At 42.7% G+C, this 14970-nt stretch overlaps 1 protein-coding gene across 6 annotated transcripts in view; it reads left to right on the top strand.

Annotated features, from left to right (window-relative positions):
* The window catches only part of Fryl (FRY like transcription coactivator), a 235955-nt gene that overhangs the window by 132987 nt on the left and 87998 nt on the right, over window positions 1-14970 (top strand). For all 6 annotated transcript variants that reach the window (XM_040747185.1, XM_040747186.1, XM_040747184.1 and 3 more), the window contains 6 exons: window positions 6706-6785; window positions 7479-7559; window positions 9792-9960; window positions 10223-10315; window positions 11514-11612; window positions 12803-12904. In XM_040747185.1, coding sequence (XP_040603119.1) covers window positions 6706-6785; window positions 7479-7559; window positions 9792-9960; window positions 10223-10315; window positions 11514-11612; window positions 12803-12904 — 624 coding nt within the window. The remainder of the gene's footprint in view (window positions 1-6705; window positions 6786-7478; window positions 7560-9791; window positions 9961-10222; window positions 10316-11513; window positions 11613-12802; window positions 12905-14970) is intronic.

Genomic DNA, 14970 nt, shown 5'->3' with positions numbered 1-14970 from the left:
CATTTAACTTAATTCCGCAGCTCTCCATTGCCTGGGGCTTGCTCGCTCTGCACCTGTCTGTCCATATTCTTTGTACCTTCACATGCCGTCCAAGAAGCAGGGTCATATTCTCAAGAATGAACAGGATGGGATTTGTGTTAAACAGCGACTTTTAGCTGTAAATACCATCTGTCCCTCATTCTGCCACTTAATCCTTTCCTACTCCCACTTAATTTCCATGAGGTGGAAGTAAAGATATAAATAATGCCAGATATGTCATCTGTTGAAAATTAATAAAGGTGTGCACACCAATATTCTTGTATGTATTTGAAGGTTGTCTTTTATTTTTTATGTTTGTAGTCGTGAAAACACTATATGCTATTAGAGGATAATCCATGTATTCTTAGCTGTGGACTGTGGTTAGAGAAGAAAATTAGAAAATTTAAAAAAAGAGCACATTCTGCTTATGATGTGTTTGGATAGGAGTTTCATTTTTTTTTGTTTGTTTTGTTACTTCAGATAAGATGTAAAAGAATAGCAAATGCCAAGTCTGAAGGTAATTTGCAATCTACTTTGATTTAGTTAACATGATATATACTTGGATTATAGGATTATTTATGCTTTGTGTTTGTTTTTAACATTGTATGTGAAGAGGCAGTTATTTGCGAGCCTGAAATCTGAAAATAAAAAGTATAACAAATACATAAAAGAGATGAATGAGTTCATCATCAGTCAAAGTCGCCTTAGCCATTTTGTCAAATTATACATTCTATAAGGTGTTCATTTGTTTCGATGTTGTTGTTGTTTTAGTAGACCTGGGAATCACATTTCCTCTGTGTGACTGTGTTAACAGGCCAGATTTGACTTTTCTGATCTCTGGGTGTGGCCAGGATGCCAGGATGCTAAAGCCAAAGTAACTGCTCAGGAGAGCTGTGGGGAGAAAGGGCCACTTGTGGACTGGACTGTACCCCTGTGGCTGACAGGCCCTGGTAAACTTGACTGTACCCCTGTAGCTGGTGGGCCCTGGTGAACTGGACTGTACTCCTGTGGCTGATGGGCCGTGGGTGAACTGTACCCCTGTGGCTGACAGGCCCTGGTGAACTGTACCCCTGTAGCTGACAGGCCCTGGTGAACTTGACTGCACCCCTGTGACTGGCAGGCCCTGGTGAACCTCTGTGGCTATGGCCCGCATCACGTCTGTGCTGACTTCTGTGGTCCTGCAGTGTGTGTGCACTGTTCCCACTCCCTGTAGTGCACCTTTGGCACAACCCCGAGCTTAGATGGGTGGTAGGGTGGTGACCTGCACTCTTCTCTTAGTAAGTTACTGGGTTTCCCTCGTCCAGGCCGAGGAATTGCAGCTTCTCCACCAGACACTGTTCTCTGTGGTCCACCCCACTGTAGGTTTTCTCCTTTGCATCCCATGCCACACTCTGGTTGGTACTTGTCTTGTTGTTTGGGTTTGTTTTTCCAACCAAAAGTCACCTGTACTTGTACTGGCCTCAGAGTTCCAACCCACAAGTAGCCTGTGGTGTACATTGAGGGGTTGAAGGGTGCCCTCTCCTGCCCTCATCTTGCCCTCTCCCTCCCTTTTCTCAGAGTTGCAAGCCTCCTGTCTCAGCTTCTACAATCCACACAGCTCTTCTAACACAGGACAACCCCAAGAAGCACAGGCCTTTTAGAAATTTTTCTAGCCGGCTCTTTTTCAAGATCACTGCACAAGGCCTTGCTGACTCATAGCTAGCGGGGACTCGGTATGAGACAACAGTGTGGCGCCTCTGATAATGAGTCTGTTTCTGATGCCACATTGTTTCTCTCAGCAGCGCCCGTCCCTCACCCTTTACTATCACCTCGTGCCAGCGTTCAGATGTCCCCAGCCACAAAAAAGCGAGTGGCTGAGGACGTAGGAGCACTACTTCTCAAACCCTTTGTAGGGACTCTTCTCCACAAAAACGGCAGATTTGTTTTTGTGTTTTAAATGAGTTCCTTTAAACATGTAAAAAATGAAATAAGAAACAATAGATGTTTCTAATTTCCTGTGTCAAAATGACATAGACTTTCGTAGATCCCAGAGTAACTGACTTACTATATCTTGACCTTACTCGAGCTTTTGCTTCTATCCTGCATAATAGATCCATGTTAGACTTGGATTCTGTTATGTCATCACCGGTAGATGTACACAGTATGGGTACACAGGGCTCAGTGTTGAAGAGTAATCTACTCACATGACCCAGTCTTTGACCTTGTAGTATAAGTTATCTGTCCCTGGATAACAGTTATATGTTCACTACTGCCCATGTTTTGAACTCTACCCCATACACGAAGGATTCTGTAATCTTTGTGCCAACTGATCATTGTCACTGTTGGGAGGTGGCCAAGGCGCATACTAATATCCCAGCTGTCTGCCTTGTTTGCCAGGGACTCAGGCTAAGTTGTTTTCCACTAGCCTTTTGTCCTCTGTGTAAAAGGATGGGCATAGGATACTTTTGTTGCATCATGGGAACTGAATTGGTAGTACTTGGTGGATAAGAGATTCCCAGGCAGTGCTCTCTGTTGTCTTCATGTTACAGAAAAGCCCTTAGTTGTAATGATGTGGTGACAACTGTTTCGTAGTTCATTTGTTTTTAAATTTGTAAGCTCGCCTTTAATAATGGAAAGTTATTATTTTTAGAAAAAAAAGAGCGGTATGAAATGGCCAGTGTCTTTTCAAATTAATGTTTTAATCATAACAAGTTGGTATAAAAAGGTAAGTTAATTTAAAAATGAGATTAAGTAACAGTGGTTCACCATGGGAACAAAGATAACTCAAGATTAGAAAAAATATATTAAACGAAAAAGTATGACGAGAGGCTGGGTAGATGGCTCAGTGGGTAAAGTACCTGCTGTGTAACCATGAGGACCTGAGTTCAGATCCCTGGCATTCATCTGAAAAATGAGTATGGGACAAGCACCTATAACCCCTCGCTGGGGGTGTGAGACAGGAGAATCCTTGGAGCTCATTGGCCTTGCCAGTGTAGTAGGATTGATACATCCAAGTCAGAGGTGAACCCGTCCCAACAAGTGTGTTGGAGAAGTGGTTGAGGAGGTTATCTCAGCCTCAGGCCCCCACGCTCACACACGGGCAGATGTGCTCACCTATACACATACACCAAACACATACACCACACAATAACACTAATTAATTATAATGTAGAGAAGCCCCAACTTTCACACCCAAGCTCCATGAACACATACATTCAGAAGAGCAGTGAGTGTCTAAGGCCATCTGTGTAGGCTTTAGTATTGTAACCAGGAGCTTTAGGATGCCCAACAATCGAGTTTCACCAACATGCAAGCGTTGAGGGGCTTTGAAATTCTTTGGGTTTTATACTGAGTTTTCATTGTTCATCTAGACTTTGAGGCAATGAGCAAGGTGGGAAACCCTGCCGGGGAGAGGTTTCCATCTGTTGGCAGATGCTGAGCCTTTAGGACGTACAGCAGTATGTGATACGCCGGTGTACAGCCCCGGGGAAGGCATGTGGTTTGTCATGCTGGGGAAGGGAGGATGGGTCTGCTCCCCTTCTGCTGTGTTCCGCACTGTATGTCACTGTGAGGAAAGGAACATGGCCACCTTCTTCAGAAGTGAGCCCCAGTACTCACCAGCATTCCTGTCTCAGTGTGATCTTGTGATAAGATGCAATAAGAAGATAAATTTTTGTGAGGTGGGCATTGTGTGGTGCACACTGCCTCCACCTTTCTGGAATGTCCGAGTAAAACAAAAATTGCCACAGCAACCTTTAGATATGAAAAACTTGAGAATATTGCTCACAAAGGTAGAGTTCTTTCTGTCTGAGCTGATAAGAGTCTGCTCCGGGTTAAGTTTTTTTGTTTTTTGTTTTTTGTTTTTTTTTGGACCATTTAGCTAAAGTCGTTTTCACTCTTGAAATAAGGAGTTAGAGATGGTTCAGTTCTGGAAGTAAAATCTCCTGCTGTAAATTTCAGTGCAATCTCTATCTGTTCTCCCTGCATCCATCTTTCTTTTCTGGCTATAAGTCTAAATAGATCAGGTATTGTATCCTCATTTGTTTCATTGTTTAAATACATTTTTTTTGTAGTTTAGAAACTATGGCTATAGCATATTCTAGAGAAAAGCCAACCCCAGAAATTCATCTCCCTCATGTACAAAATAGAGGGCAAATACCTACTTTGTAAGCCTGTTGTTGTAAGTTGAATAAATGATGTCTACAAAATTGAGACGCCACTGCAGTGGGCATGTTGGAAATGTCACTCATGGTGGTCTTTGGGTAGGGTAATAGTGCATTCTGAGCAGCCAGGTGCTGTCCTGGCTCAGGTGGGTGGAACTCAGGAATCTCTAGAGCAAATACACAGCGTCTAGAAGAAGTCATAGGTTTAAGGCACCTTGCATTTCACACCAGACATCACTGTGAGGAAATCAGTGTGGGGTAACCAGAGCACAGTTTACCACATGATGTGTACCCCATTCTCTGCAAATCAAGTCACTCAGAAGGTAGACTCACATAATTTTGAGGTCACAGACATCTGGGCCTGGCCTGCATGATGAACATTGGGAGTGGTGAATTGCATCCTTGGAGTTGAACTGCTCATTCAAGCACATCTTGTTTTGTGTACTGGAGGTTTGACATCCCCTTGTGGCAGATGTTTGCACGCATTCGATAATGGCATTAGTGGCCTGACTGACCTACACTTACAGGACAGAGCAGTGATTCCAACAATCTCCTTGGTCCCTTGGGTGCTCTGCTATATGATGCTGACCCAATACAGGAAAATTGGTGTGGGGGAATAATAGAGCCATGCTATCTGCCTCCATGAGATTTGGCCTCTTATACCCCTTCTCTTGACTTGACTTCCAGTGTCTCCAGCCTATACTCATGCCTTCATCTGCATTGCTTTTCTAGATGGCAACTTTAGAGAAAGGTGGACAGGATGACTGTCCCTTTGTAATGTCCCAGAGTGCATTCTCTCGGGGCTGGAGATTGTGGGCGTAAACTACACGGGCACTATAGAGGAATTGGAAGCTCAAGTTTACCTAGCAAGTGAAGAGAGAAACCCAGGTTTCAATAGTGTCGCTTAGTGCTATCCTGCCAGCGTTATGGCGTCTTCATCCGAGCAGCAGTGCAAGAGAGACTTTAACTTGGGTCTGTAGACTATTGGCATTCCCTCATAGAAGGAGGTGTTAGGGAGTGTCATTGGACCCTCACCTGAAATGCCAACCACTCCCTCTGGCACCTCCCAGCCAGCTGTATATATTTCTGCCACGGCAGCCTGTGGCCTTGTGGTTCTGAGAAGTCCCAGAATATATAGAAAATGGTAAGGGGGGGTTATCTATGCAGTTATGTGGACGTCCTCATGCAGGTTCTCCTTAGTAATGGAATTCTGGTATATAGGTACTGTCAAAGATTTTAGAAAATCTAAAGCTTCTGTGGTTTTGTTTCTCCTCACATTGGACCTCAGGTCAATTGGCGAAGTCATGATTCTGCGTAAGATACACAGTTAACGTTGATGTCTTTGTGGCTGGCTGTGTTTGTTAGTTTTAAATGTTTATTTACATGTGAGCCTACTGCTGAGATTACCAACTATATTTTGAACCTAATTACATGGATTTCAAGTTCATTCCTTTGCTGGCCTCTTCTTCCTGTTCTGTTAAATTTTTGAAATAGCTTCTTAATTTTAAAAATGTTTTATATGCATTTAATAGTGTTTTTTATTTTGAACTTGGTTTTAAAATAATGATACTGTTTATTATCATCTAGTACTTCTTCATCCATAATTGGTTAGGAAGATCAGCCAGTGAAATGTAACTATTACTGTTTTCTTATGCATGTAATTGGCACTATGGAAAAATGGGAAAGTGGTCTGAAGAGATGGAGAGGATCAGGTTCAATCCCCAGCAGTCATGTTGGGCAGGTCACAATTGCCTATAACCCCAGCTCCGGTGGACCCAACACTGCTGACTTCCAAGGGCACCTGCACTCACACGCACATGCACGTAACTGAAAAGAAATGTAGATGAATCTTTTTTCCCAGACAGAGAAAGGGTTTTGTTCTGTTGTAGTTTTAATAACTAGGGACTTACAAATTAAATTGACAAGGGACTGACTGACAGGTCAAAGGATTTGCTATATCTGCAAAAGGAGGGCTTTACAAGAAAGAAATGAATGTGGAGAGACAGGTCAGACCCAAAAGTTGTTATACCATTTTCAGAGAGTATTAACTTGTAGCTTAAAAGAACAGGATTTTGGAGTTCTAGAGCCAGTGCATTATGGGAAGGTGAATACAAAGGAGAACACCTGTCAGCGAACAGCAACTTAGTCAAACCTCTCTATGCTGCCCCATCTCTGTACTGATTGATATCCTGTCTCTAGTAATAATGGTTAGAGTCTTCCTCCGGCTTCAGAGGCTTTCACACCTGGATCAGGGTGAAACCCTCCAGAAAGTGAAACTCACACTGGCTGCAGACAGCATCGGAAGTGAGAGCTTTCATCGGTGGTCTGTCAGCCGCACCTCATGCTGCCGCTTGTGGGTAACATGCTGTGATCCCCTCCCTTGATTACACCCTGTGTGCAGAATGCCACATACCCTGCCCGTGTGGAGAGGAAGGCTGACTTACTTACATAATCTTTCCAACTTGCTGTTCTCAGACTTAATGTTTCTCTGTCAGGTGTAAAATAGTAGCACCTTCCTGACATGATGTTTTTCTTTAAATTCCAGATTCCTGTTCACCCTGTGCCCGACCCCTTAGTTCACGAGGTTCTAAACCTAGCTTTTAAGCACTTTAAGCACAAGGAAGGGTAAGTATTAACTAACTTCAGGTTGTTGCTTTTTTCACAGTCCAGATTCAGCCTATTTAAGTAGAGTTTGAAATCACTTCTCATCACTCCTACTTTTGGCTGTCTTAAGGTCACTGTGCAGACTAGACTGGCCTTGAACTCAGTCCTTTTGCCTTGGCCTCCCTGATGCTTGAATGACAAGCATGCATTACCGTGCCTGGATCTCAAGTTTGAATCCCATAATGAGTTCAAAGAAGTTATCTCCCAATTGTTTTTATTCTTTCCCAAGTAAGGGAAAAAGTTTGTAAAAATCATTCATAGCCCCATGGATTGGATTTGTAAGAATCAGGTTAAATTTCATGTATGCAGAAGAAAATTCATATCATTTTTTTATCCTTTAAGTAAGTACTCGGTGAAGATGTTACAGCACTCTGATGAGGAATTTAATGACTGATTTTTCTTCTTCTTTCTGGTTTTGTTTTGTTTTGTTTTTTCCTTTGCTTTGATGACAGGTTTTCAGTCTGTAGCCCAGGCTGTTCTGGAACTCACTATTTTGCTCATGTTAGCCTCACACTGCTTGTCATCCTCCTGCCTCTGCTTCCCAGGTCCTGGGAATCCAAGTGTGCGCCACCACACCTGGCTTGCTGATAAGAAATAGTAAGAGTATTAAGAGTAAACATTTACTAAGATACCATGTTTGTTCTGTTGTTTTAGATATTCAGGAACCAACACTGGGAACGTCCATGTCATTGCAGATTTGTACGCAGAGGTGATTGGCGTTCTTGCCCAGTCAAAGTAAGCTTCAGAAACCATTGTCTGTTCTGTGCTTTGGAAGTAAAGCAAAATTTGTTCCAGCCTTGCTCACTGTGCTCCTTAGAGACCCCTAAACAACGCCCATTCCTCAACTACATAGAGACCCCTGAGCAACACCCATTCCTCAGTTACGAAGAGACCCTGAGCAATGCTCATTCCTCAGCTACATAGAGACCCCTGAGCAATGCCCATTCCTCAGCTTCATAGCTTGCATCCATTTAGTTCTGTTTTTTGTATTATTCATTTGAGTCAAGTCAGAAGTCCAGAAGAGTCAGGACATTGCTTCCACCCCAGTTTTTAAGAATCCTATGAGAAATGTTTTTAAAGACTGCTCATTTAGAGCTGTGGGTGGAGCTAATTAATTTTATTGTTTCCAGTGTATCTTTAGGATCTGTGCTTGCTCCCAAAACTGGAAGCTTTTGGGTTTGCTTTTGTTGCTCTTGGGAAAGGTGTTAGGATGTGAGGCTAGTGTTAGGACTAGTATCAGTTTGCCTTTATCTGGGTGGGTTTTGTAGAGTCTTTGGCCCTGAAATCACCACATAGCAAACACTGTAAATTCTTAAGAAGGCAAGCTTAATTGTCATCAGTGTCCCCCAATTTGCATTTAATGTTCAGCACTGTACAGTATTTAGTACATCTTAGTGTGTTTTTATACTGGAGACCCTTTGTGTAGCTCATGCCATAAGACTCGGAACACAGTTTGAGTATTTGGGTTGATCCAGCCTCCCAAAATAGCACCTTAGTGTCTCCTTCCCACTTAGCCAACACCAGCTCCTTAACTCAGTTGAAAGGATGCAAAATCCTAGGTATAAGCCGTAGTATTCTTTTTCTTTACCTCATAATACATGGGCTTTTTGAAAATGTGCCTCAGTCTTAGAAACATCAATCAGAAATTCTAAATAATACAACAGCAAGCTAGATGAGAGAGAGTGCTAAGTTATGTGGCCAGGCCGGGCAGTGGTGGCGCACGCCTTTAATCCCAGCCATCGGGAGGCAGAGACGGGCGGATCACTGTCAGTTCGAGGCCGGGCTGGACCGACAGCCTCCAAAACAATACAGAGAAACCCTGTCTCATAAAAACCAAAAAAAAAAAAAAAAAAGTTATGTGGCCAGGTTAACTCTCTGTGGTAGGGATAGGGACTCTGAATGGCTGGGAAATTTGTGGTAATAACCTCACTCATTTAGTTGTGAGAGAAAGAAACACATCACTGTAGAGCAGTGTTGCAAGGCTTCTACTCGTGTGAGTGTGTGTGTGTGGGGGGGAGTGAGTGTGTGTGTGTGTGAGTGAGTGAGTGTGTGGGAGGGGCATGGGGAAATGTGAAGAAAGTCATAGCACAAGAGACTCAGTGTTCATGGGGCTTGGGGTCAGGGCACATTTCCACTAAGGAGCTGGAGGGAGGTTGACAAAGGTTTGGGTCTTGTCTTGTCTAGAACATTTCTTTTATTGTAATGGTTTCAATTCAGTCTTTCTTATTCCTATGTGGGGTTTTAAGGGTGTGGGGATTGGGTTTTCTTTGGGGGGGGGGGCATTGTATTTTTTTTTTTTTGAGACAGATCTCACTGCCATAAGCTAGGCCCAGAATGGCCTCAAGACTCCCAGCAGTCCTCCTGTCCCAGCCTCTGACTCCATCCATGTGCCAGAGTGCTTGGCTTTAGATATCCTCTTAAAATGTAAGCAGAGAAATGCTAGTCACAATGATTGTTGATTTGAATTCAGGATCGTGCTCACATTTCTCAGGCCATTTGATCCTTTAGGAAGATCAGCACCCTTCTGTAATTTTTCAGGTCTAATCAATACTCCACAATTGATTGGTTGTCTCTTTGAATTAATTTGTAGTTCCCGATCTGTTCCCCATGTATCTATCATAAGAAACTTAGAAAAGGGCTTTAAGATTTGGAGACAACCTCATTTGTGTGGTGATGGTTTTTAAGGATGTTATTTGGTGTTATTTTATTGTTAACAATAAATAGTAATGGTGATGTATTAATGACACAAGAGAATATCCTCTATGGTTTCTCCTTTAGGAGCTCCTGACTTTAAAATAAACCCAGAATACATTAGCCTGAATTTTACTGCCTGTGTTTTTCTGGTCATTTGATGAAGGCAGAGAAAGGTGTCCTTCAGGATATATATCCTCTGATTTCACCTTAAAGGTCCTATGGGAAGTTAGTGGTTTTGGTCCTGGTCAAACGAAGTCTCTGTGTGTATGACAGGTTTCAGGCTGTCAGGAAGAAGTTCGTGACCGAGTTAAAAGAGCTGCGACAAAAGGAGCAGAGCCCGCATGTGGTTCAAAGCGTCATCAGCCTGATAATGGGGATGAAGTTTTTCCGAGTGAAGATGTACCCTCTGGAAGACTTCGAAGCATCATTTCAGTTCATGCAGGTGACGGTCATCCTCAGGGCTGGCAGCTACAGTTCGCCCAACACTGGCTGTTCTTGTTCCTTTGAATGCCATCGTTACTGATTTTTTTTCCCTCTTTAATTCCATGTGAGATAACTGTCCTTGGAGTGGAGTGACTCTGTTTTAACTTCAAGCCGTCATGTCCTTAGCTTTGTGATAAAATAAGCAAATGTTCGTGAAAATGTGGTGTTACGGATTCTTTAACCTCTTGTCAATCTAAACATCCTTTTTTTTTTCCTTCAAGGAATGTGCTCAGTATTTCTTAGAAGTAAAAGATAAGGATATAAAGCATGCACTTGCTGGTTTGTTTGTGGAGATTCTTATCCCCGTAGCTGCTGTAAGTATATACACATCTTCATACCATATGTCACATAAAAAACATACTTCCCTGTAAATAGAGGAGTTCTTAATTGGTCTAAATAATAAAAACCCAGAGTGAGATATAGAGGAAAATGCCGAGAGATCAGAGAAAAGAAGGATCAAACCACAGCCACCTTTACCTCCTTAGCGTCTCATCCAACAAGAGATCAAGTTCCTGGTTCTTCCCACTTATCTCCTCTCTCCACCCAGCCATCTCACCTCCTGCCTGTCTGTACAAACCTCCAGACCTCTATGATTAGCTAGTGGCAAGCTCCATTCTCTGATCTTTGGACAAGCTTTCTTTGTACAATCAAGGTATCCCCACACTTCCTCTCTTCCCTAAAAACTCTTGCGAGGCCATGAGCCCACGCCAGCCTCGCCCGTCCCTTGTTCTCCCTGTCTTTATTCCTCTGTTATTTACTGTTTTCTATGTATTGGGAACTCTGCTGTGCATTAGAAAATCAAGACACCAGCAAGCTCGGAAAGATTCTGTATGATTCTCGGCTTATTTCTGGCATGCAAACAGAGAATAAACTTGGATGTAGCATATGTAGGATGTCATGTATGGCAGGCCCCGTGAAGAACTTGTGTGGGTGCACAGAAGGCAAGATGGGCTCAGGGTAGGGAGCTGAGCTCTTAAATAGAGTGTGATTATGTAAGTACCATCTTGAGAGAGTTGGTGACAACTGAGTATACACTAAAAGCTAAAGGAAGATGCACCTCAGACACCCCTTATGGGTGTCCTGAGACTGTTTAGGGACAGCTGGGGAGATGCTGTGGCTTGTCCCATCTCCCAGGGGCAAAGCCATAGGAGCCAAAGCTGGAAGGGTTAAGTAGGAGGCTTGTTCAATAAATGAGCTGGGTTCATCTTAGAGCTCATTCCCTGATAGAGTTCATCTGAAAGGCCTCTGAGTCCTCCTGGGAACACAGATGGCTTGTCATCCCTGCCCCTGCTGTGATCTCACCTCCTGTCTGCTTTCTTTCGCTCTCCGCATGTTCTACAGGCCGGTGACCAGGTTCACTCTATTAGCAGGACATTTGGTACATAAGACTTCTGTGTAAATCTCAGTGAATCAGTAACTCACGTCAGACAATACAGACAGTTCTCATGATGCTGCAGTTGTAGTTTATTGTTAGTAACCGTCTCTCTCTGCTTGTCTTAACTCTTTCCCTAGGCTGTTAAAAATGAAGTCAATGTCCCCTGTTTGAAAAATTTTGTGGAGATGCTGTATCAGACTACGTTCGAACTGAGTTCCAGGAAGAAGCATTCACTGGTACCCAGAAGTGTTTCAAATCTCTGTGTGCTTCGTAGTTATTGATTTATGGCTCCTGCAGATACTGAAGTGTAAATACTCAGAGTGTAGGAGAGGGCAGACTTCGCACATGCATTTACTCCTGTTCCATTTTACATTTTCTACTTTTTATTATTAAAGCGGAAAAAAAAGTTGCCAGGCATATAGCAGTGCACGCCTTTAATACCAGCACTTGGGAGGCCAAGACAGGAGGATCTCTGTGAGTTTGAGGTCAGCCTGGTCGAGATTGAGGTCCAGGATAGCTAGGGCTAAATAGAGAAACCCTGTGAGAAAGAAGGGAAGGGAAGAGAGTGAGAGTTTATTGAGTAACTCTGCAAGATACCTGCAGGCTGAGCTCCACCTGGGGTGCTGTCTGCCAGCTGCCCTGTTCTTGTTTTACTGCCTCTGTGTTTAATGGGTTCTCCAGACTTCCTGCTCAGTGTTCACCTATCTTGACAGGTGTTTAGATTTTATATCGCAGTATATGTGTAATATGGTTTTATATTAAACCATAAATTCTTTTATACCGTAAACTTGTATTCGAAGGCATTGTGTTCTAAGAACCATTCCTGTGTGAGTTCATCACTTCCAGGCTGAAGCTGATGACATTCTCCCCAGGAAGCCAGCCACTTCACGTTACTCTTCTGCAGTTAGGGAAAAGTGTGGAGAACTGGTCAAATATTGACCGACCACACTAGAGCAGAAATAACCATGGCCCTTACTTGTGACAGGCATGGCCCTAAGTGCTTTGCATTCTTTGGCATACTTTAAGCCTCCCGTCCCAGTAGGACATTGATGATTATTCCCTCTCACTTTACGTGTTTGAAAAGTAAGCCACTGTAGTCATGTGCTCGGCCAGAATCAGCTGAAACTCAAATGCCAGTTTGTCCCTTGGTCTGTTCAGAACACAGTCAGTGGGGAAGAGATGGGACAGTTGGGGAGGAGGAAGTACTTGTCCTGACTTGGGAGACTCTGCTTTCGGGACTTGATCTCATGGAGTGGGGCATTTCTCATTCCCTGGCTGTCTATGAAATGGTGTCGCATATTGAAAATGGGAAAGCTGCATAAGCGGTCTTTAATTTTTTTTCTTTGAGAGCATAAATGAAGCCATCATTCATGAATCCCGAAGCTTCCTGTGAAGGTGTTAATTCTCTTTTCCCTGTCTCTCACAGGCTTTGTACCCACTAATCACCTGTCTTCTGTGTGTCAGTCAGAAACAGTTTTTTTTAAATAACTGGCATATTTTCCTACAAAACTGTTTGTCACATTTAAAGGTAAGACACGGTCGCACCTCTGCCCTGTGGACACTGCCTGTGGTGTGTTCAGCTCTGCGTACCCACTGAACAGTAAATAGCAGTACTTCCATTATGCTTGGTTTTACATTTGAATAATATATTTGTGATACTCTTCTGTGGTCTGTATTTCTGTAGGGAATCAAGTGTAGAAATTAATAAATCCTTTGCTTGATTCATTTGTATCAATGCAGAAACGGGTATTTTCAAGGATCACCACCTCATCTTAGGTGCAGTGATATTTACTTGCAGATATAATTATCAAGACTTATGAGTGAACCATTACTTAATCTCACAAAACCCTCCACATACTTATTTTGTCTTTTAAGAAAGTTCAGTAGCGTTGGCTCAAACCCGAGTAACATGCAGAAGCTTTGATAGTAAACTCTCTGAAAGCCCTCGACAGTCAGTGTACGCAGACAGATCCTAACACAGGGGACCAGATCCATCCCCAGCCTGCAAGCTCCTGAAACCGTTGTAACTTGAATGGAGGGGTACTTGTTACTAACTCTGTCTGGTACATCCATACTTACTCTTTCTTAGTGCCGACAACTCAGCTGTGAGAGCCTGTGGAGAGACTCTCTTCCTCCTAGGATGCTCTGCTAGGCTGATCCTCGCTTCCTCTTCAGCTAGGAACACAGTTAATGTCTAACACTGAGGGGGCTACTACTGTGCCTCATCTGAGTGTCAGATGCATGCAGGTTAGACGAGGCTCTTCTCATAGTTGCGTGCACATCAGACACATGTAACTGACATGATATGCCCCTTCCGGCTCTTGGCCTAAGTTACATTGGATCCTGAAAGCCCAATGTTTTGACAACAGTAAAACCAAGACACAGATAGGTTAAATGAAGGTCACAGGCCCAGTGAACAACGGGACTCCTTCACCCTTCAAGAACAATGCCCTGGAGAAATCTTCAGTTATCTTTTTCATTACTTTGTAAGTTATCTTTAAAACTGTTTTGGCTTCATCGTCAGGTATACCAAAGATCTTCAAAAACATGTGCGACTTTTTTTCCTGTTACACATACATTCATTTATAGTCTTAGACAAGATCTTTGGTCATGAAACTCTCCAAGACTAGATCAAGTTGATCAAACCCTTATATCTCATAACCAGGAAATAAACACTGTCAGTTATTTACGTGGTAATTGTTCCTGTCCTGTTGTGATCATTCACACGACACAGGCACTGAAGGGGAATGTGCCATTTTCTGAGTGGGTTTTATTTCTTCTGAAAAGTTTTTAAGACATGCATTTAATGTTTCTGGGAGAGCGCTCTGTTCCATGACAGTTCATACCTTTCTGTTGCTTTGTTGAAGTTCCTTTATATCTTCGTTTTCACCTAACATACTTACAATATTTTCACAGCACCTTAACCCTGCCCCCATTTTATTTTTTGTCTTGAGGCTTTCATTTAAAATGCTGTGTTTTGTTGGTTTTCTGTTTTTGAACCCTTACCTCCTGTTTAATAGTTCTGGCATATATATTGTCCATTTACATGAATGGCTATATCAATCTGCCAGGCTAATGGAGATAAGAGCCACTTAGCATAGCATGACTATTTGGATTACAGTTGTCTTGGCCATTAACCCTTAACTTACATTAAGGCTCTATTCAGCAGAAATTGTGTGACTTGGCTCCAGCTCATGAAGCTCCCAATAATGTGGCTTCTGTGCTTAGATGTACAAGGAGTTTTAAGCATTCTAAGAAATGTTATGCTAGTTGTGTACTGTAATAAGTTATATTTATTTCTCCTATTTATTGGAAAATTAAATCAAATGCCTTTTCTAATCAGTTACCTGATTCAAGTAATCTTGATTTGAAAAAAAAAATCCACCTGCAATTTCTTCATTTAATTGCCACCACTCCTTAGGATTTATTTTTCTAGTATTTACTGCATGATAGGTGGGTTGTATCTTGTCATTTCTACTGTAGCAAAGGCAGAAAGAGGCTAAATAGCCTGGGTGTGAGTAGCCAGTAGTGCTAGCGATGGCTTTGCATCTGCAGTCATCCAGTTTTATAATGCCCACTCCTTCCAGTCTGCCA

This window comes from Mesocricetus auratus, unplaced genomic scaffold (genome assembly GCF_017639785.1).
Source record: "Mesocricetus auratus isolate SY011 unplaced genomic scaffold, BCM_Maur_2.0 Super-Scaffold_100006, whole genome shotgun sequence".
Classification (NCBI taxonomy): domain Eukaryota; kingdom Metazoa; phylum Chordata; class Mammalia; order Rodentia; family Cricetidae; genus Mesocricetus; species Mesocricetus auratus.
The sequence above is the reverse complement of the archived record's forward strand: the minus strand, read 5'-3'. Positions and strand labels throughout refer to the sequence as shown.